At 38.9% G+C, this 22854-nt stretch overlaps 1 protein-coding gene and 1 long non-coding RNA gene across 2 annotated transcripts in view; one reads left to right on the top strand and one right to left on the bottom strand.

Moving 5' to 3' along the window:
- Positions 1–2760: 2760 nt before the first annotated feature.
- Positions 2761–7574, bottom strand: LOC308635996. The gene is made up of 3 exons (XR_014019319.1): positions 7365–7574; positions 4662–4819; positions 2761–3239 (listed from the first exon to the last, which is right to left on the bottom strand). It is a non-coding gene; the product is annotated as an uncharacterized lncRNA (long non-coding RNA).
- Positions 7575–7591: 17 nt separating this feature from the next.
- COX10 (cytochrome c oxidase assembly factor heme A:farnesyltransferase COX10) overlaps positions 7592–22854 on the top strand; it is a 138895-nt gene continuing 123632 nt past the window's right edge. The window contains exons 1-3 of the mRNA XM_081270964.1: positions 7592–7750; positions 11746–11879; positions 12830–13151. Coding sequence (XP_081127090.1) covers positions 7708–7750; positions 11746–11879; positions 12830–13151 — 499 coding nt within the window. The 5' untranslated portion in view covers positions 7592–7707. The remainder of the gene's footprint in view (positions 7751–11745; positions 11880–12829; positions 13152–22854) is intronic.

Raw genomic sequence — 22854 nt, 5'->3', positions numbered from 1 at the left:
AAGTATAAACCCAGATGTGGGTTGAGGGAACAAGTTATCTTCTCTTGACTCTCCACCATCCTCTGTATGTGGGAGTAGTACTGCAAAGATTTATTTCCCCACTGAAACTTTTCTTAGAAAATGGAAATGATTACAGTCAGTTTCAAATAATATTTTTCCTTCAGTTGCATAAATCACGGAGTGCTAGCCAAAGCTCATTTTCAATTCGTGTCCTTCTTTGTGCTCCTGTCAGTTCTGGGATTTCAAAACACCCATTCATGGATAAGATCTTATCTATGGAAAAAGTTCTTTAATACTCTAGGGCAAACTGATATTAAATAATGGTATCTTTTTATAAAGCTAAATTATTCAATTAAATAGCTATCAGATTATATCCTTTTAATAATTTTTGGCATTAAAGTGATCTTTTACAAAATGATTACAACATTAGATGGTACTTTCATTTGCTTTAAACACTCTTATAATGCTCAAAGTTGGCAATCCTATGCTGGTTACCAAATTATTTTTGAGATTTTTTTCTGGTCTATATAATCCCAAACCTCATAAACCACCGGAATGTATCTTCAAATAGTCTTTCAATTAGTGGAATATTTTCTGAGCCCTTGCATTTCTGGGAATGCCTGCCCATCCCTCTGAAAGACAAATTGCTGGTTGTAATGGTCTTAGCTCATAACCCCCTACCCAAGCGGGGAGAAATGGGGAAGAAAAACAACCAGGGGGATCATTTAGCACCTAATGGTTGCAGAGCAAATGTCTGAGACCAACCCAAGGTTTTTTTTTTTCCTCTCCTAAATTTTTGCTAAATAGTTGAGTTTTTTCCCCCACTTCCTACACTTTCACCTTTTCTCAAGGCAGTATGTCTCTTCCAAGCACATGCCACTGACAGAACATGTGGTGGCTTATGCCCAATAGGCCCAACTCTAACATCTAGTTTCTAGTTTTCTTAGCTATTGTTTCTTTAGGCAGATGCAAGTTGAACCATTTCCCCTAAAGATATGTTAAGTTCTAATACCAAGTAACCCATGAATGTGATCTTGCTTAGAAGTAGGGTGTTCGTGGATGTAATCAAATAAAGGTAAGGTTGTAAGGAGTGAATAACCCAATGTGACTGGCATTTGTCTTTATTTTTATTTTTTCAGTGTTGGGGCTAGAACCAAGGGCCTTGTGCATGCTAGGCAAGCACACCACCACTGAGCTACATCCCAGATTCCAAACTTCTGGAAGAATAAATAAGCAAGGAATGCCTGGGGACTTTCAGAAGATGGGAGGGGAAAGTAAGGATCCTTCTGTAGAGGCTGCTAAGACAGCAGACCATTTCTAGCTTCCTTAATAGTAAGATAATATACATGCTGTTTTAAGTCACTGTTTGCCGTACTTCATTATAGCAGACCTAGGGAACCAAGATAAAAAATTTCTTAAGCACTTGGAACTTTGATTACTTTACCTATAAAATTACTTTAAAAAACTATTTGTAATTTTTTTAAAAAAATGTTGTCTAAGATTCTTGTGAAGATTAAATATGAGTAAACAGAAGAAGATATGTAGATTTGCACATTCTAATAAAGAAGAGGTTATCATCCTTACCATCACTGCTACCACTTCTATCACCTTCCTTGGATAGCTCTCTCCTGGAAATACTTCCTTTTTTGGAATTTTTGAATAAAGTTTGTATGATGTGAATAAAGCAATGAAGTCATTTCTCTTAACTTTGGATTATCAGGCCCACCACCAAAGATTTTTCAATTTAGTAGGTCTTGGGTAGGCCTCTGAAGTGGTGTTGTTTGAAGGTGTCCAGTTATGGACTCTCATGATTAAGTACTGAAAGTACAATGTAATTTAGGTGGTAGACCTGGTATTAGTATCCCTGTTTTATACCTATGGAAACTGGATCAAAGGGAAGTGAACAAAGTGAGAAAAAAAAAGTCTTTTTTTTTTTTTTTTTGAGGCTGAACTTCAACAACTTCACTGATTTGATGAAATGGGAAATTCTATTCTAGCATGAAAAAATTTGATAATGAGGAATTTGTAATACATAATACAAGAGAAATTTTAGATGTGGCACTTTTTATCTATGTGAACTTGGGGAAATTATTCAATCTTTTAAGGCCTCAGGCTAATCTGAAAATAGTAGATATTGGGGTTCTTCCACAGTGAATGAGTTGTCATGATAAAGTACTATTGTTAGTACAGTGCCAGAGAAATGGTGCATTTTTGCAATTATACATTAACAATTTAAAAAAATCATCTTCTGTTGCTAATTTGTGTTAAAGGTACAGATGTAGACAGAATGTCCATAGATAAGAACCGATTTCAGAAGTGAAGTGATGTTCATGCTTTCCTAGTAGCTTAATGATTGTTGCTGAAAATATAATTTACCTGAGATTATTAATTTGCCTTTAGCAAAACTTGTAGTTTGAAATTCTCTTTTTTCATAATATTCAAAGGTCACTTACCAGAATACATAAGAACCATTTTTTAAGAGGTCCTCACAAACAACAACAAAAAAAATAACAAATATGCACCCGAACTTTAAAAAAAAAAGAGTTCCTCACAGCTAATAGAAAATTTATCTCTAAGTGTGGTTTATAACTTTTTTCAATCAGTAGTATTTAAAAATTTTCCATATTCTTCTTAGGCCTCAAGATGCTGAGAGAGAACAAAAGATACCTTCCTGATGTGGGAAATTGGGCATTCTGACATCACCAAGGAAATTGTGCACATAGTAAATAGGAAGAAACAAGACAGGAACAAATATGCACAGAATGGCTTTTATTTTTGAGTTAAGCAATTATGGATTCATGCCATATTAGTATTCCAAAATACAGCCTAAATCCATGACAACAACTAGCCACCATGTTCAAATTCACTTTATTTTTGTTAAACATGATATCCTTTTTTGGATAGCTGACTGAATTCTAGTTGTTTTTCCGTGTTATCTGCTGAATAAGATTTGATGCCTTGTTGCTCAACTCCTTGTGCCATTCATGGAACGTATCATATCATCCAGGATGCAACGATCGGAACACCAAATAGTAGCTTATCCATCACAATATGCTATAGCAATACACCTGAAGATATATGTTCTTGACTTGGTGCAATGGCTCAGCAATTTCCTCAAGAAACTAGGCTGTTTTTTCCACTCTGCCTTCCTCAGCATATTTTTTTGTCTTCATGACTGTTACCGAATAGTTGGAAGAAGGCTGTCTCAGCTCCAAGAATTGCATTCTCAGCCTTTCTTCCTAAGAAAAGAAGAGTAAAGTCAGAGAAAGTACCTCCCTTTATACGTCCAGTTCTTTCAATGATAAACAAAACCATTGCCTAAAACTTCTCCAGCAGGCTTTTTTCTCTCAAGACAGAATGGAGTAATATAACCAGCCCTGCCATAAGAACTCTGGGAAAGTGTGTAGGCAGGTAAATTAGAATGAGATTGTGCTGATTGACCTAAAGCAGCATGATTCATCTCCCAGGATCGGGTATTTTGTTTCCCTTAACAAGGTCTGTTTAGTGAAAAGGCAGAAAACTATGGCAGTGAATAGAACTTGCTAGAGTGCATTTTCTCGTTGCCATTTCTTTTTCTGTACTCTGAACTGTACTTCTCACTTTAGGCATCTCAAGACTCATGTATGGAATTGAGCTCTGGAGAGTAACAATGGAAAATGGCAGCTGGAGGAGACAGCAGAGGTATAATAATGCCTGAAGTGACCTTGGACTAAGATTCTATCCTGATGTTATCAGTCACTTCCAAGGAACTATTAGGAGATCTGAGGAACTGACTTACGTTACTCAAATTCACAGAACACTGACTGCAAAATCTAATCTGTACACTTAAGGTGGAACATCTATTCAAGAAGAATTCACATTAGTTATCTCCCCGGCCTTCAAGTCTGCCCTCTGATGCTGTACTTGGACTTGGGAGTGTACAAGCCACTGTGCTGCAGCCTTACTGGCTGGCAATGCCAATCAGGGTTGTGATACTGCAATATGAGGACAGGGGCAAGGGACTTTTCTACCTGTTTTCCATCTGCCTATAAATTCTGTGAGAACTATTCCAATACTTCTTTGCTCTCTACCAGCACAAAGCCCTGCTTATAGCAGTCATAGAATCAACATGATTAGTTCTCATTAATATCCTTGTTCCTAACTTTTTACTATTATATTTCTCTTTGGGAAAGAGGGACATCCTTATCCTAGAGAAACTTAAGTAGAGTATGATGAACAATTGTAGTGAATAATGAGGATAAGGGGAGTTAGGTGATCTTTAAAAATTATTTCTATGAAATACAATGATTGCTGTTTTCCACATCAGATTTTGTGTGATCCCCTCATCCCTAAATAGCATAGGAGGGACATACAAAGCCATTAAAAAATTTTTTTTTTTTGTTGCACATGGACACAATGCCTTTATTTTGTTTAATTATTTTTATGTGGTGCTGAGGTTTGAACCCAGTGCCTCACACATGCCAGGCAAGCGCTCTACCACTGAGCCATAACCCCAGCCCACAAAGCCATTTTTAAAAGCTATGAGTTAACCACATTAACTCATTTAACTTTGCTGTTCATCTATATTTACATTAATAGTATACTGGTATAGATTAAATAGTACTGCAAGTGACAAAAAACCCCAATTACTCTGTATTAGTTAGAAATTATTTCTCCTTCACCTAACCAACCCAAGGCTCATACGGCAGCTTCATAAGTTGTTGTTCTCCAGGCTCTGCACATCTTCTTGCTTTGCTGAACCTCTTCATGGTACAAGATGTTGCTCAAAATCGAGCCACTTCATCTGCATGCCAGCCAGCATGGAAGGACTTGCACTTTCCTATTAAGGACAAACAGAAGTCAAACACATCTCTTCTAATTGTATCCCATTGCTCAGAATTAGTCACAACGTCAAATCAGGCTGCAAGGTAGGCTGAGGAGTCTTTATTCAGGACAATCCAGTCATGTCTTCTAATCTGCATAAGGAATAAAGAATTATTGGTAGAGGATAAACAGGTTGTTCAACAGAATTGTCACCTCGTTTTTCCTGACTTCATTCTTAGATTTGTTTTTGTTTTTAAAATAATAGCATTAATGAGAAAGTTCACACTCTATACAATTTACCTATTAAAAGTACATAACTCAATATTTTTAGTACATTCAGTTATATAACTATCACACCATCAATTTAGGAACATTTTCATCCTCTTCCTTAGCAATTATTCCTCTTTTCCCTCTACTATTTCTTTTGGCCCTAGTCAATCATTAATCTGTCTTTATGAATTTGAGTATTATAGACATTTCGTATAAATGGACCCCTCCAAAATATGGTCTTTTGTGACTGTCTTTTTTCACTTAGTATAGTTTTCACAGTTCACTAATTCACTTAGTATAATTTTCACAGTTCACTAATTTTGTAGCAAGTATTAGTATTTTATCTTCACTTTAATAGCAGGCCATCATATGGATATTACCACATTTTATAAATGAAGGAGGAATTAGCTGATGGACACTTGCATTGTGTCCACTTTGAGGATATTATGAATAATACTGCTATGAAATCTATACACAAATTTTTGTGTGGATACATGTTTTCATTCTTCTTGGGCACATTCCTGGGACAGGAATTGCTGGGTCACATGGTTTCCCTATGATTAACCTATTGAGGATCAGCAAAATTGTTTTCTGAAATGGCTACATCATTTTATATTCCCATCAGCAATATGTGGTGGTTCCAATTTCTTCACATCCTTAACAACAATTGTTATTTTTTCACTTTTTTGGTTCTAGTCATCCTAGTGGTGTAAAGCAGTATCACTAGGTTCTTATGTTTTATAACACAAAATCTAAGAAAATATGAGATGGGGAAAATGCTGACCTATATTTTTAGAGTCCCAATTCCATTGCTTAGAGTGGATCATTTACCCTTTCTCAACCTCAGTTTCTTCTATGAAAACGTCAAGCTGCACAGATGTCTGAGGTCTATCTGCAAAAATTTTATTCATCTAGGATGACTGAAGGACAGACTTAACTACAGCATTTTCTAAGAAAACTTTCCAGGAAATGTAGGTTTAATTAAGCAAAAAAACTGGTTCATTTTAGAATAAGAAGAAATTATCAATATGAACATATTTCAATCCTCAAGATATTTGTACACAGTTGGGCATGGTGGCACATGCCTGTAATCCTGGCTGCCTGGGAGGCTGAGGCAGAAGGATTGGAAGTTCAAGGACAGTCTCAGCAACTCAGTGAGACTCTTGTTTCAAGATAAAAAAGAAAAAGGGTTGGGGATGTAGCTCAGTGGTAGAACACTTCCAGGTTCAATTCCAAGTCAAAAGAAAAAGTACATTTTGTTTCATGTGTATATGTGAGTCTATACAGGTATACAGATGTATATATACCCATCCACACACATATATATGGCATCTCATAACACAGGCTGTGTTCAAAATGTTTGAAAAACAATGAGTTGAACAAAATTGTTAGACTCTTACTTATTCAAAATTCATTATCTACAACTCACTTAGTTTAACATTAACAGTCCTAAGTTCACAGTGATGAACTGTGATCAGCCTCAGCTAAAAACTGCAATCCCATTCTCTGTTTTGTCTACTTTCCTTGTATGTGAGAACAATCTTACAGAATCTTCCACTGAGTAGCAAGTTTAAATCTGACACCTTCCCTAAGCCAACAGAAACGTTACCTCAATTTGGATTTCTACAGCAATTTGTGCATCACCCTTATCACATGGACTCCCATAACAACCACCTCTCCTCCCACCATAGGAACAGTGTATGCTCTTATAGAATCAAGGGGGTCTTATTTTTTTTTTTTTGTCAGTGTCCCTAGTGCCTAGCAATGTTAGCTGAGGTGAACCCAAATAGTTCTCATCACATCACTGAAAATAAATAGAAACTGCCCTTAAAAAGTTCAGTTATCTATTTCTCTCTTGTCTTTACAAGCGCTGACTTATGTACTTTTACTTATGAAACCCCGACATGATAAACCAAATTGGGGGGGGGGGGCTGCTGCAAAATTTGATTGAGCAATCACAATACTTAAGACAATAACAATTTATGAGTGTCTATGAGCAATAGAAGCCTGGGTACCCGTTTGAGGGACACTGTGTAATTCTCTGGAACACCTGACAAGTGTGTGTGTGTGTATATATAGTGATGATTCAGTTCCCTTAATGTGAACCTCGAGTGCATCCGGCCTCACATCTGACAGCGAACGTGGTACAGCTGTCTGAAACCCAGCAGACCGGAAGGCGGAGGCGTCGCCGCACGAACTTGTACTGGCGGCGCCCGGGTCCCCAGGAAATGCCCTAACCATACATTTAAACGGCCTTCGAGGAGGCCGCGGACAAGCCCTGCCCATCGCACCTGGTCACGGAGGGTAACCTCGGGCCGCGGGATGCCTGCTAGATTCCGGGGCCTGGAAGCATGGAGCCGCTGTCCGCGGCTTTTTCAGGTCAAGCGATGCAGGATGCTTCTCGCATTTCCCGAATGCATCTCGGGTACTCGACCCTTCGTCCCTGCCGGGGTCCAGATCAACAGCCCAGATCACCCCCCAGCTACTTTGCTTTCCCCGCAGAACCCGCCCGCCGGAAGTGACGAGCCGGAAGTCCCTGCTCCCACAGGGGGCGGGCAAACAAGATGGCGGCGCCCAGCAGCCGGTGAGGAGTGAGGACACGGGGATCCCGGAGAGCGGCCAGAATCATCCGTTATGGCCGCATCCCCTCACGCTTTCTCCTCATGCCTCCTGACAGGTAGTATACCCGACCTTGGGAAAATTCTCTCTCTCTTTTCTTTTTAATTTTTCCACGTGCGAGGCTGTAGCTCCGGCCGGCTGCAACCTTGGGAGCCCTTGGCTAAGTCCGCTGGTTCACTGTGAAGAGGAAGTGACCTTGGGAATAGTCTAGCATGAAGAGGTCACAGACCTGTGAACCAGCCTGACGGTGTGGCCCCAGTGGTCCACACCCTGTGCTCCATCCTCCTCTCCTGGATGTGAGGGCAGAGTTAAATCTTACGGTTCCACAAACCTCTTAGCATACCAGAGCCTCAGGTCCCAGCTATAGGCTTGAAATGACAAGGAAAGCACTTTGCTCCCACTCAGAAGCCCTGTTGCAACTTAAAGGGTCATGGTGATATCTGCAGACAGCAGGCCATAATCCCCTGGGACTTTGGCTTTCTGTCCTCAGCGTGTCCCTCGTGTGATCATCCACTTTGAAAGACCTGTGACGAATGATGAAGTTTCAGTGCACTTTCCTCACTCTTTGCTAGTTCTCAAAGGTCACCTTTTCAGAGAAGCCTGCCCTGACCATCCTATCTAAAAATAAAGAACTCTGCCCTTCCTTTCTCATAACATCCTATTTATTTCATTATGGTTAACACAGTCCATACTTGCTTATATATAAGCCTGTTTACTGTTTCTCTTAACTAGAATATGAACTTCATTAAGATAGAAGGATGGAGACAATGCATATCTGGTTCACTGTGTGCTCAGAATAGTAGCTTGTGCCTCAGTAATCATTTGTGAAAGAATGACATTTGTCCAGATGGAGAGTAGAAAAGATTGGGAATTGTTTTGCCCACAGTGTTTTAGGATGATAACTAATGACTGTGTGGAGTGTGTGACTGGTTTATATTAGAGACCAGATACTAGAAGCCAGGAATGGCCTATTTGGTTTTTTTGTTGTTGTTGTTTGTTTTTGTTTTTTTGTAGTTATAGAGAGACTGAATGCCTTTATTTTATTTGCTTGTTTTTATGTGGTGCTAAGGATCGAACCCAGTGCCTCACATGTGTTAGAGAAGCACTTTGCCACTGAGCTACAGCCCTAGCCCCAGCCCCAGCCCCAGCCCCAGGAATGGCCTTTTGGTCACTCTTCAGAAACTTTTGAGGTCTCACCTGGCACACTGTCTGAGATGTTTTGTGACTCAGTGAAATTCCTTTCTTCTTTTTTATAATGTAATTTTATGGGTCTCTTCTAATTTGTGTGATCTCTGGGCAAGTCATTGGACTTTTCTGGAATTGAGTTTGCTCAGTTTATAAAATGAAATAATTGAACTAGATGATCTCAAAAGTTGCTTCTGGCTCATAAAGTGGGGACAGAGTAGAAAGGTGTGTAGATGAAAGAAAGTTGGCCAGAGTTTAATTGTTGAAAGCTGGGGGATAAGTAATGGATGGAGGTGGGGGTGTGTGGTCATTGAACTCTTCTACTATGACTACAGTTTTCCATAATGAAAAGTTTTGCATTTTTAAAGCACTATATTTCTTTTTAAAATCATGTATTTATTACTTCTACCACCTCTGATTGTGAGTGTTCTTTAATTCTAACCTAGGTATTCATTCTTGGAAATCTCATCCCTAGTTAGTACTTGAGTTATCCCCTCTGTGTGGAGGATTCTTCAATGTCATACCTCAGACTAGCTGTTTTTCTGCCTTTCCTGTAGAGCAGTTCCACTTAACTGTCCCAGTCCAGTGAATGTACTGCATGTGGCCCACATAGTTTGTTGCCAGATCAGTCTTTCGATGGTGTTGGTGTAGAAGGAATTAATAGCTTACTTTCTGAAACTGAATGTATGACCAATAAATCTAATAGTAAGTGGTCTCCATGACTTACTGTGATCCACTTGGAAGAGACCTTGATGGGAAGAAGTGGCAGAGAAAGTAAACTAGGACTGTTTTAGATACCTAGTAATCCAATAGTTGTATCTGATTTTGCTTATAAAAGTTCAAAGTATTTTATAACCATTAAAAATATTTTAGGGTCTTTTAGCTTTGTCTTATCTAGTTTTAAAAGCTCTACAAATATGATTCAGTGCTGATGGTAAATAGTGGTTATGGTCACATATTTCCAGTCCTGTGTATTTTAAAACCTACTTTAGCTTACCCTAAGGCTGAAATATTTATTTTCTAGGTACTGATTCAGAGAAATTAACATATTTTGCCTAAATAAATTGTTTTCATTATTTATAAGTGTAGTTTCCTCGCTGTTTTTTCTTCTTATTCTGTAAAATCTCAGCTTGGCCCACTTACTCTTGAAAGATATTTTTCAAAGGTGATTCCAAACATATATTTCTGTGTGTAGAAAATATGCATGTCATAATTAACTGCAGTTTGAGAATATGATTTTAGTGAGTAAGTGACTAACCTCTAATCTAAGATAATTGCCATGTATTTCAGTGTTAGTTCTCCTTCCCACAATATAGGAAGGTCATGTGGGCTATCAAGTCATCTGCAGGAAACAATATAAAGTTGAACAAATGCTAAAGTATGTGTGTTTAGTGAAAGGTCATGAGACAACAATATTACTTTGGTGAGTTGTCTATACAGATTTGGGTGAGTAATATGTATTATCAGCATCAGGAAGAAAACTTTAGTTTTATGGAACATGGAGGCAGGATGACTGGCTTGACTCCTATTACCATTATTATAGTTCATATGTGAGATTGTAGTGATCTATATCAGTAGGAGTGAAAAGGAGTGGATAGATTTTACCTATATTTCAGAGTTGACTGTACTTGATGATTATTAGATGATAAAGGAAGAGTTAAGGAGATCCTAAAATCTTAAATAGCTAATGGTTTTCTCTGCAGTACAGAATAGAGTAAAAAGGGTGAGAATAAAGTATTCTCAAAGATATATTGTTATCCATCCATATGAAAATACCAAGAGCAGTTGAATATAGACCTAATGACTCTAGAAATGGGTTGAAAGTGAACAATTACCCATTTGCTCAGGGATCATATTTATTGTTCAGAACAATGGGAACACAACTCCCTTAAAGCGATAGACCCCAAAAGAGGAGACACCTAGGAAATATGAAGCAGAAAGCAGAAGACCAAGAACCTTTGGTGTTATGGAAGTCATTAAAGGAGAGACTGAAAAAGAAAGAGAAAAACTGTGATGTTGTACAGATTGTTAAGATTGTACAGATTGAATGAAATGAGGCCTAAGCCAGAAGTATCACATTTGTTGATTTGAGAGGAGATGCAGTAGAATGATTAAAAGCCAAGTTCAGATATAACCAGAATAGTTTATTCCTAACTCCATAGATAGAGTCCTATTTTATTGAGAACTATTTCTTCTTCCTAGAGGAAGAAATAGAAGAAGAAATAATTCACTTACCTTAAGTGAACAGAATATTAACCTGAAATATGTATGTTCCAACTTATTGTCATTTATTGAAAAAAAATAGTGTTATTCATTTTCTACTTTTTAAAAAAATGATTGTATTGGTTGTTTTATTTTTTATTTTGGGGGGTACTGGGGGTTGAACTCAGGGCCACTCAACCACTGAGCCACATCTCCAACCCTTTTTTTGCATTATTTAGAGACAGGGTCTTATTGAGTTGCTAAGTGCCTCACTAAGTTGCTGAGACTGGCTTTGAACTTGAGATCCTCCTGTCTCAGCCTCCTGAGCCATTGGGATTACAGGCATGCATCACCATGCCTAGGTGGTTGTTTTATATTCTTGAAAAGATCTATAGTGGCCATTTTAGCATTTACTATAATAAAAGCATAATGATCCGAATATGAAAAATTTCCCAGGTTCTCCCGACGAATTATGTTGACTTAAACCACTAGAAGGCTAATAAATTGCATTTATTCACAACTCTGGATTAGAAAATTTCAGAGCTCTGACCTGTCATATAGTAAGCACTTACTTTGGCTTGCTTTGCTATTGGGCAGGTGTAGTTATCATTTGGTGAGAAATATTAATCATGCTACCATTTCTTCCTCCTCTTTTCTCTATTTTAGGTTGGGTAGGAGGATGTGTCTGGTATCTAGAAAGAAAAGCTGTGCAGGAATCCCCTCACAAGTTTATGCGCCTTTTCAGGAATGTCAATAAGCAGTGGATTACATTTCAGCACTTTAACTTCCTCAGACGCATGGTATGTTCTCAATCTTTCTGCCTATACTTTTTTCTGTATGAGGGAATTTCAGAAATTCCTATTATAAGAAAAGTTTTAGAAGTACTGTTTGAAAAAGACTTTTATTTAGTGTCCTCTTAAGTTTATCCAAAACTTTAATCTCTTGTTTTGATTATTCTTAACTGAAACCAGAATAACTCTGGCATTTGAGGATAAAAGTATGATCTTGAACTTATTGATTAAGTTTGGAGTAAGATTGAAAACTTCTGGCATATTTCGACTAGGCTAAAATTAGGAAAAGCTGAACTTTTATGATCTATCTTTTTAAATTCTTTGAAGTTCTGTAAGTACATAAGTAATACAGAAATGATTGTTTTAACAACATGGTCCTCTTATTTTCTTAAATCAGCAGTGCATTTGAAAGTCTTTTTAACACATAGATTTCTGAATAGACTCAAATAAATTGAGTTTTTGTAATTTGTGGGGCATTTTATAATGGGCAATGATAACTTATCTCAATCCTCTTGTATTCAAATATATATAATGCCTAAAAAACAACTCTGAATTCATTCATCAGTTGTAGGTCATATCTAAGGCTGATATTTGTAATTTCAAGTCATTCTGACATAATGAAAAAGACATTTAACTCGTTACCCTCTGAGGTGGTTCCTCATCCCAGAGCTACTTATATCTGGTTATTAGCTCTTGGTTTTGTCAATTTCAGAACCTTAGTGTCCTCATGTGTAAATTAAAAAGAGAGATTAATATAATTAATCTTCTTTAGCAACTTTTAAGAAGATTAAATGAGATATGTGAACTATGGAGCACCTCACAAATTTAGTTTTAAACTACTGATGGAAGATGTTAGTAAACAACCATTTAAAAGTATTATAAGAAAAATAAATAAATAAAAATATTATAAGGCTTAGTTTTAGAGTAACATATGAGTTTGTTTGTTTCTTTTGATTTAGTATGTGACGCAGCTGAATAGAAGCCTCAACCAGCAAGTAAAACCTAAGCCAGAACCAGTAGCATCTCCTTTCCTTGAAAAAATATCATCAGGTCAAGCCAAAGCAGAAATATATGAGATGAGATCTCTTTCAACCCCCAGCCTGCCTTTGTCTAGAAACCCAAGTGAAAAGCAACTAATAGAACTAGAGTCTGCCTCCATTGTTGAAAGCCCAACAGATGTGGGAAAAGAGAGAAAAGAGGAAAAGCAGTGGAAAGAGATGAAACTGCATGTGGATGATTTGCCAGGGATTTTGGCTCGCCTCTCTAAGATCAAACTCACAGGTACTTGGTTTTTCTGATGTGAACACCTACTTGCAGCTTTATTTTAATTAAAGAGCTAATTTATTTATTGTTCCCAAATAGCTTGAAACTGTAAATCCTTTATTAGTATTTTTCTTCTCTTCAATTTTATTAGGATTCAGAATCATTTTTTTTGCATTCTGTTTACACAGAATTGTAAATAGTATCACACTAGAATTGTTGTATTAAAACTAATCTTTCATTTATAATTAGAATGTTTACCTGCTTTTTCCTTGCCTTTAATGTTTGTATACCTACCACATTTTAAAAATGCAGTATTTGAGTTCTAGAATAAAAAAAAAAAAAAAATGAGTTGTTGGGCTTGGTGTGAACCCACAATGGCTACCTGGACTCCCAGATCACTTCTATGATTTGCTTCTTGGAGTGTCCCTGAGACTGTCCCATGGGCACAGGGGTAGGGACTGCTTTGCTGAAAGGAGGTTGGGAACCACTGGTTTGTTTATTTGTTTGGCTCATGCTAACACATTGACCCCAATTTTTTTTTTTGTCTATAGTTGGATATTAACCCATAATTATGTCCTTTGGATGTGACAACAACCTTGTGAATCAGGACAAGCATTATTATTCTCATTTCATAGCTCACCTTTTAGATTACCTATTTGTGCTAACCCTGTTTAGGTAGTATGTCCTGAATCACTCTCAGATGATGAGGTTAAACCAAGTACTATTGAAGGACAGAAAGTGCTACGTGATGTTATGGAGTCAGATGAACCGATGAGACAGGGAAGCTTTTGAAAGTAGAGAAGTATCAGGGAAAGACTGATGTTGTTCACTTGTCTTTGAAAATTCAGAGTGAAAGGAGGTAAGCTAGACAATTTCCTCCAACAGTGCCCAACTTCGCTTAATGAAAATATTTTTGGAGCGATGATAAATAGACCTAGGGGGAGTTTGATGAAGGAGCTGAAGAATTTAGTAACTCTAAAGAGACTTGCATAGTGTAACTCTAGAGAGACTGATTCTACAGGTATCCTTGAAAACATATCTTTGTGCTTTATGCTAACTAGGCAAGAAATCACATTTCTAAAGAAGTTAATTTTTTGTTATTACATAAGTGGCCGGAGTGTCATGTTGTTAACATGTTAAGAATTACCAGAGATAAGTTATGGTCATATGGATGTCACTCAAGAAATGAGGCCTCTCAGTCTAATCCTTTGCTGTCCATTCTCCCCTTCACCTCTAGTCAAACATCTGTTACCAAGAGAATCTTTTGTAATACGTATAAGATTTGCTTTCTTATCTTCATTTCCTAAGCCATCATTCCTAGTTCAAGTCCCAAAGAAATGGAGACATTGTTTTTTTGCAGTAGCTCCTAACTGTCCTCTCTACTTTTATTCCTAGCTTCCCTCTCCCCAACGTGGCAGTTCATGCTACTCAGAGCTACCAGACTAGCTTTGCCAAAATATTGCCTTCAGTTTTCCTGACCTGCACATATCTACTCTTTTTCCATATTGCCTCCTACCTCAGCTGCCTGGTTTTAAAGGAACATTGTAATCTGGAATGGTTAAACTCTTCTCCACAATCATACCTTTCCCTTTCTCCATCTTCTACCCTGTGACTAGGATCAATCCTTTCGCCTATACTTGTTCTCCCTGTCTGTGGAAGACTGGCTTGCCTGTCTTATATCCAGTCAGATCCTCTCAACCTCTTCAGTAAACTGGTTTTGGGCCTCAGTCTTGAGTTCTGATCCTGGCTGTGATATTTACTAGTCAGTGAGACTTTGAGACTATTTCCACATCTGTATATTAGGAATGATAATAGTGGTTTAGGAATGAAATCACATAATGCATCTAAACTCCCAACAGCATGCTTGAAGCAAAGGAGCCACTGAAAGGTTAATTGGCAGATGATTACAGATATCTGTTTGATTGTTTAAGATACATCGTTTCTGCCTGCACAGGGTCTTGAGGGAAATGAGCATTACCTAGGAAGGGAAATTGAGGAGGGGAATTTTAAGCAATGACTGAAGCCTTTGTAAAGGCAAAGAAGCCAGTTCATCCTGGCATGTTTAGGGAATAGCGGTATAACTTTGAGTAACATAGTATGGCTTAAGTGTCACATAGGAGAGGTACTTACTGAGATTGAAGAGTTAGGCAGAGGTCATGTTGAGAGTTGGGCTATTATACTACAGCAGTGAAAAGTTCTGGAAGTTTTTTTTTTTTTTTTTTTGGAGGAATATGATCACTTTGTGATTTTCCTTATTTATCTTTTAAGTGTCTTAATTACTGTTAAATTAATATAGGTATGTTGTTTTAAAAAAAGTTTAAATATACATCTTAAACTGAAAAAGTGCCTTTTCTGAAAAACTACTTGAAATATAGCCTTTTCTGTATATATACAGATATAATTGTTTTCTTTACCAGAAATAGTAGGATCATTTACTTTCTCTCCCTTTTTCCATATATTTACATATAGTTGTAATTGTATAACTTGCAATTATCTTGTAAACATAGCTTTCACTGCCAGTATTCACCTCACAGCATACTGTTCCTTTAATGGATCTGCCACTCTTTAAGTATTCCTTTATAGGTAAGTATTTAGGTTATTGCTAACTTTTTGCAATTAAAAACAATTATTTGATTAACTGTGTTCCCATAAGTCTCTGACATTATCTGTAAGATAAGTGTGTAAGAATACAGTGGCTTACTTTAAACATTTTAATATTTGATGTCAACCAATTTGTTTCTGTCTCTACTCCTACATGTAGTCTTTACCATTTTTGCCAGTTTGTTCATTGAAAGATTTTTGTAAATTTTCATTGTGTAGGTTTTCGTGGGATTTATCATCTTTTTCTCTTATTTTGATCAGGTATATTTTTTCTTCTGTTGTTTGCTTCTTGTATCTTTGATATCCCTTATATTCTTTTTTTTTTCTCTTGTATTTTATTTTATTTTTTTTAATTGTTGGTTGTTCAAAGCATTACAGAGTTCTTGACATATCATATTTCACATTTTGATTCAAGTGGGTTATGAACTCCCATTTTTACCCCATATACAGATTGCAGAATCACATCAGGTTACACTTCCATTGATTTACATATTGCCATACTAGTGTCTGTTGTATTCTGCTGCCTTTCCTATCCTCTACTATCCCCCCTCCCCTCCCCTCCCCTCCCCTCTTCTCTCTCTACCCCCTCTACTGTAATTCATTTCTCCCCCTTGTATTATTTTTCCCTTTCCCCTCACTTCCTCTTGTATGTAATTTTGTATAACCATGAGGGTCTCCTTCCATTTCCATGCAATTTCCCTTCCCTCTCGCTTTCCCTCCCACCTCTTATCCCTGTTTAATGTTAATCTTCTTCTCATGCTCTTCGTCCCTACTCTGTTCTTAGTTACTCTCCTTATATCAAAGAGGACATTTGGCATTTGTTTTTTAGGGATTGGCTGGCTTCACTTAGCATAATCTGCTCTAATGCCATCCATTTCCCTCCAAATTCTATGATTTTGTCATTTTTTAATGCAGAGTAATACTCCATTGTGTATAGATGCCACATTTTTTTTATCCATTCATCTATTGAAGGGCATCTAGGTTGGTTCCACAGTCTTGCTATTGTGAATTGTGCTGCTATGAACATCCATGTAGCGGTGTCCCTGTAGCATGCTGTTTTTAGGTCTTTAGGGAATAGACCGAGAAGGGGAATAGCTGGGTCAAATGGTGGTTCCATTCCCAGCTTTCCAAGAAATCTCTATACTGCTTTCCAAATTGGCGGCACCAATTTGCAGTACCACCAACAATGAACAAGTGTACCCTTTTCCCCACATCCTCGCCAGCACTTGTTGTTGTTTGACTTCCTAATGGCTGCCAATCTTACTGGAGTGAGATGGTATCTTAGGGTGGTTTTGATTTGCATTTCTCTGACTGCTAGTGATGCTGAGCATTTTTTCATGTGCTTGTTGATTGATAGTATGTCCTCCTCTGAGAATTGTCTGTTCAGGTCCTTGGCCCATCTGTTGATTGGGTTATTTGTTATCTTATTGTCTAATTTTTTGAGTTCTTTGTATACTCTGGATATTAGGGCTCTATCTGAAGTGTGAGGAGTAAAGATTTGTTCCCAGGACGTAGGCTCCCTATTTACCTCTCTTATTGTTTCTTTTGCTGAGAAAAAACTTTTTAGTTTGAGTAAGTCCCATTTGTTGATTCTAGTTATTAACTCTTGTGCTATGGGTGTCCTACTGAGTAATTTGGGGCCCGACCCCACAGTATGTAGATCGTAGCCAACTTTTTCTTCTATCATACGCTGTGTCTCTGATTTGATATCAAGCTCCTTGATCCATTTTGAGTTAACTTTTGTGCATGGTGAGAGAAAGGGATTCAGTTTCATTTTGTTGCATATGGATTTCCAGTTTTCCCAGCACCATTTGTTGAAGATGCTATCCTTCCTCCATTGCATGCTTTTAGCCCCTTTATCAAATATAAGATAGTTGTAGTTTTGTGGATTGGTTTCTGTGTCCTCTATTCTGTACCATTGGTCCACCCGCCTGTTTTGGTACCAGTACCATGCTGTTTTTGTTACTATTGCTCTGTAGTATAGTTTGAAGTCTGGTATTGCTATACCGCCTGATTCACACTTCCTGCTTAGCATTGTTTTTGCTATTCTGGGTCTTTTGTTTTTCCATATGAATTTCATGATTGCTTTATCTATTTCTACAAGAAATGCCATTGGGATTTTGATTGGCATTGCATTAAACCTATAGAGAACTTTTGGTAATATGGCCATTTTGATGATGTTAGTTCTGCCTATCCATGAACAGGGTATATTTTTCCATCTTCTAAGATCTTCTTCAATTTCTCTCTTTAGGGTTCTGTAGTTTTCATTGTATAAGTCTTTCACCTCTTTTGTTAGGTTGATTCCCAAGTATTTTATTTTTTTTGAGGATATTGTGAATGGAGTTTTTTTTCCTCATTTCCATTTCAGAGGATTTGTCCCTGATATACAGGAATGCCTTTGATTTATGCGTGTTGATTTTATATCCTGCCACTTTGCTGAATTCATTTATTAGTTCTAGTAGTTTCTATGTAGATCCTTTTGGGTCTTCTAGGTATAGAATTATGTCATCTGCAAATAGTGATAATTTAAGTTCTTCTTTTCCTATTTTTATGCCTTTAATTTCTTTCGTCTAATTGCTCTGGCCAGTGTTTCGAGAAGTATGTTGAACAGAAGTGGTGAGAGAGGGCATCCCTGTCTTGTTCCAGATTTTAGAGGGAATGCCTTCAATTTTTCTCCATTCAGAATGATGCTAGCCTGAGGCTTAGCATAGATTGCTTTTACAATGTTGAGGTATGTTCCTGTTATCCCTAGTTTTTCTAGAGTTTTGAACATAAAGGGATGCTGTACTTTGTCGAATGCTCTTTCTGCATCTATCGAAATGATCATATGGTTCTTAATTTTAAGTCTATTGATGTGGTGAATAACATTTATTGATTTCCGTATATTGAACCAGCCTTGCATCCCAGGGATGAATCCTACTTGATCATGATGCACAATTTTTTTGATATGTTTTTGAATCCGATTCGCCAGAATTTTATTGAGGATTTTTGCATCTAGGTTCATTAGAGATATTGGTCTGTAGTTTTCTTTCTTTGAAGTGTCTTTGTCTGGTTTAGGAATCAGGATGATGGTGGCCTCGTAGAATGAATTTGGAAGTTCTCCCTCTTTTTCTGTTTCCTGAAATAGCTTGAAAAGTATTGGTATTAGTTCCTCTTTAAAGGTTTTGTAAAACTCTGCTGTATACCCATCCGGTCCTGGGCTTTTCTTAGTTGGTAGTCTTTTGATGGTTTCTTCTATTTTTTCAATTGATATTGGTCTGTTTAGGTTGTCTATATCCTCCTGACTCAATCTGGGCAGATCATATGACTTAAGAAATTTATCGATGCTTTCACTATCTTCTATTTTATTGGAGTATAAGGATTCAAAATAATTTCTGATTATCTTCTGTATTTCTGAAGTGTCTGTTGTGATGTTGCCTTTTTCATCCCGTATGCTAGTAATTTGAGTTCTCTCTCTTCTTCTCTTTGTTAGCATGGCTAAGGGTCTGTCGATTTTATTTATTTTTTCAGAGAACCAACTTTTAGTTTTGTCAATTTTTTCAATTGTTTCTTTTGTTTCGATTTCATTAATTTCAGCTCTGATTTTAATTATTTCTTGCCTTCTACTTCTTTTGTTGTTATTTTGCTCTTCTTTTTCTAGGATTTTGAGATGAAGTATGAGATCATTTATTTGTTGGTTTTTTCTTTTTTTAAGGAATGAACTCCAAGCAATGAATTTTCCTCTTAGAACTGCTTTCAATGTGTCCCATAGATTCCGATATGTTGTGTCTGTGTTTTCATTTATCTCTAAGAATTTTTTAATTTCCTCCTTGATGTCTTCTATAACCCATTGATCATTCAGTAACCTATTGTTCATTCTCCAAGTGATGCATGATTTTTCCTTCCTTCTTTTATCGTTCATTTTCAGTTTCATTCCATTATGATCAGATAAGATGCATGGTATTATCTCTACTCCTTTATATTGTCTAAGAGTTGCCCTGTGACATAATATATGACCTGTTTTTGAGAAGGATCCATGTGCTGCTGAGAAAAAAGTGTAACTGCTTGATGTTGGGTGATATATTCTATATATGTCAATTAAGTCTAGGTTGTTAATTGTGTTATTGAGTTCTATAGTTTCCTTATTCAACTTTTGTTTGGAAGATCTGTCCAGTGGTGAGAGAGGTGTGTTGAAGTCTCCCATGATTATTGTATGGTGGTCTATTAGACTCTTGAACTTGAGAAGAGTTTGCTTGATGAACATAGCTGCACCGTTGTTTGGGGCATATATATTTATGATTGTTATGTCTTGTTGGTGTATGGTTCCCTTGAGCAGTATGTAGTGTCCCTCTTTATCCCTTTTGATTAACTTTGGCTTGAAATCTATTTTATTTGATATTAGTATGGACACTCCTGCTTGTTTCCGAAGTCCATATGAGTGATATGATTTTTCCCAACCTTTCACCTTCAGTCTATGTATATCTTTTCCTATCAAATGCGTCTCCTGTAGGCAGCATATTGTTGGGTCTTGTTTTGTGATCCATTGTACTAGCCTGTGTGTCTTAATTGGTGAGTTTAAGCCATTAACATTTAGGGTTATTATTGAGATATGGTTTGTTCCTCCAGGCATATTTGTTTATTTATGTTACTAAACCTGATTTGTTTTCCTCTTTGATTACTTTCCCCCCTTTACTGTCCGACCTCCCACTGTTGGTTTTCATTGTTGTTTTCCATTTCCTCTTCCTGAAATGTTTTGCCAAGGATGTTTTGAAGAGATGGTTTTCTAGCTGCAAATTCTTTTAACTTTTGTTTATCGTGGAAGGTTTTAAATTCATCTTCCATCCTGAAGCTTGATTTCGCTGGATACACGATTCTTGGTTGGAACCCATTTTCTTTCAGAGTTTGAAATATGTTATTCCAGGATCTTCTAGCTTTCAGAGTCTGTGTTGAAAGATCAGCTGTTATCCTGATTGGTTTACCCCTAAATGTAATCTGCTTCCTTTCTCTTGTAGCTTTTAAAATTCTCTCCTTATTCTGTATGCTGGGCATCTTCATTATAATGTGTCTAGGTGTGGCTCTCTTATGATTTTGCACATTCGGCGTCCTGTAGGCTTCTAGGATTTGGGATTCTGTCTTATTCTTCAAGTCTGGGAAGTTTTCTCGTATTAATTCATTGAATAGATTGTTTATTCCTTTGGTTTGGAGCTCTGTGCCTTCCTGTATCCCAATGACTCTTAAGTTTGGTCTCTTTATGTTATCCCATATGTCTTGGATGTTCTGCTCATGGTTTCTTAGCAGACTTGCTGAGCTGTCTGTGTTCTTTTCAAGTTGAAATACTTTGTCTTCATTGTCTGATGTTCTATCTTCTAAGTGTTCTACTCTGCTGGTAGTATTGTCAATTGAGGTTTTAAGTTGGTTTATTGCTTCCTGCATTTCTAGGATTTCTGTTTGTTTTTTATTACCTCTATCTCCCTGTGTAATTGATCTTTTGCTTCTTGGATTTGTTTATGTAATTCATTGTCAAAGTGATCTTTCATTGACTGATTTTGCTGTCTAATGTCTTCCTTGAGACTCCGGATCATCTGAAGCATGTATATCCTGAATTCTTTATCTGACATTCCATCTGCTGCAGCTATTACCTCTTCTAAAGTTGAGTTGACCTGCATTGCTTGTGGTCCTTTCTTTCCTTGTCTTTTCATACTGCTCGCGTTTCTTTCTGCTTGGTGAAACTGTTGTGTTTTTGAAATTTTCCCCCTATATATTTATATTGCTCTTGTATAGTTGAAAAGTCTCCCTTGCAGGGCGGGCAGCGGCTGTGCTCCTCCTCCAGTTGGTGTGACGTATCTACCACGCCCGCGGACCCCTGGGGCTGTTCTGCTGGTCGGTCGCAGGTCTGCCTACCTTGCAGGCGCGGGCGGCGGCTCTACTCTGCCCTTACACCAATTGGGGTGACGTGTCTACCACGCCGGGGGGTCGCTGGGCCTGTTCTGGGCGCGGGAGGCGGCTCTGCTCTGCCCCTACTCCAATTGGTGTGACGTAACTACCACGCCGGCGGGCCACTGGGCCTGTTCAGGGTGCGGGCAGCAGCTCTGCTCTGCCCCTACTCCAATTGGTGTGACGTGTCTACCACGCCTGTGGACCACTGGGCCTGTTGTGCCGGTCGGTCGCAGGTCTGCCTACCTTGCGGGCGCGGGAGGCAGCTCTGCTCTGCCCCTTCTCCAATTGGGGTGACGTGACTACCACGCCCGCGGTTCGTTGGGTCTGTTCCGGATGCGGGCGGCGGCTCTGCTCTGCCCCTACTCCAATTGGTGTGACGTGTCTACCACGCCGGCAGGCCACTGGGCTTGTCCCGCCGGTCGGTCGCAGGTCTGCCTACCTTGCGGGCTCGGGTGGCGGCTCTGCTCGGCCCCTACTGCAGTTGGGGTAAAGTGATACCACGCAGGCGGGTCGCTAGGCCTGTTCCGGGCCCGGGCGGCGGCCCTGCTCTGCCCCTACTCCAATTGGTGTGACGTGTCTACCACGCCAGCAGGCCGCTGGGCCTGTCCCGCTGGTCGGTCGCAGGTCTGCCTACCTTGCGGGCTCGGGCGGCAGCTCTGCTCGGCCCCCACTGCAGTTGGGGTGAAGCAATACCACGCCGGTGGGTCACTAGGCCCACTCCGGGCACGGGCGGCGGCCCTGCTCTGCCCCTACTCCCGTTGGTGTGACGTGTCTACCACGCTGGCAGGCCGCTGGGCCTGTTCCGCCGATCAGCCGGTGGTCTGCCTACCTTGCTGGCTCGGGCGGCAGCTCTGCTCAGCCCCCACCGCAGTTGGGGTGAAGTGATACCACACCAGCGGGTCGCTGGGGCTGTTCCGGACGCGGGCTGCAGCTCTGCTCTGCCCCTCTGGCCCCCACAGCACTCAGCAGGATCCGGACCGAGAAGCAGTCTCCGCGGGTTCCTCAGCCCTGGGTCAGAGCAGCTCCGGGAGCCAGAACTCGGCCACTCTGGGCTCCGTGCATGCTCTGATAGGAGCAGGCTCCAAGAAGCAGCCTCCGCGGGCTCCTTAGCCCTGGGCCAGAGCAGTTCCGGGAGCCAGAATTCGGCTGCCCCGGGCTCCGTGTATGTTCTGATAGGAGCAGGCCCCAAGAAGCAGTTTCCGCG

Source organism: Spermophilus citellus (genome assembly GCF_964194105.1).
Source record: "Spermophilus citellus genome assembly, chromosome: 17".
Taxonomy (NCBI): Eukaryota; Metazoa; Chordata; class Mammalia; order Rodentia; family Sciuridae; genus Spermophilus; species Spermophilus citellus.
Note: the sequence above shows the minus strand (reverse complement) of the source record. Positions and strands in the feature narration are given on the sequence as shown.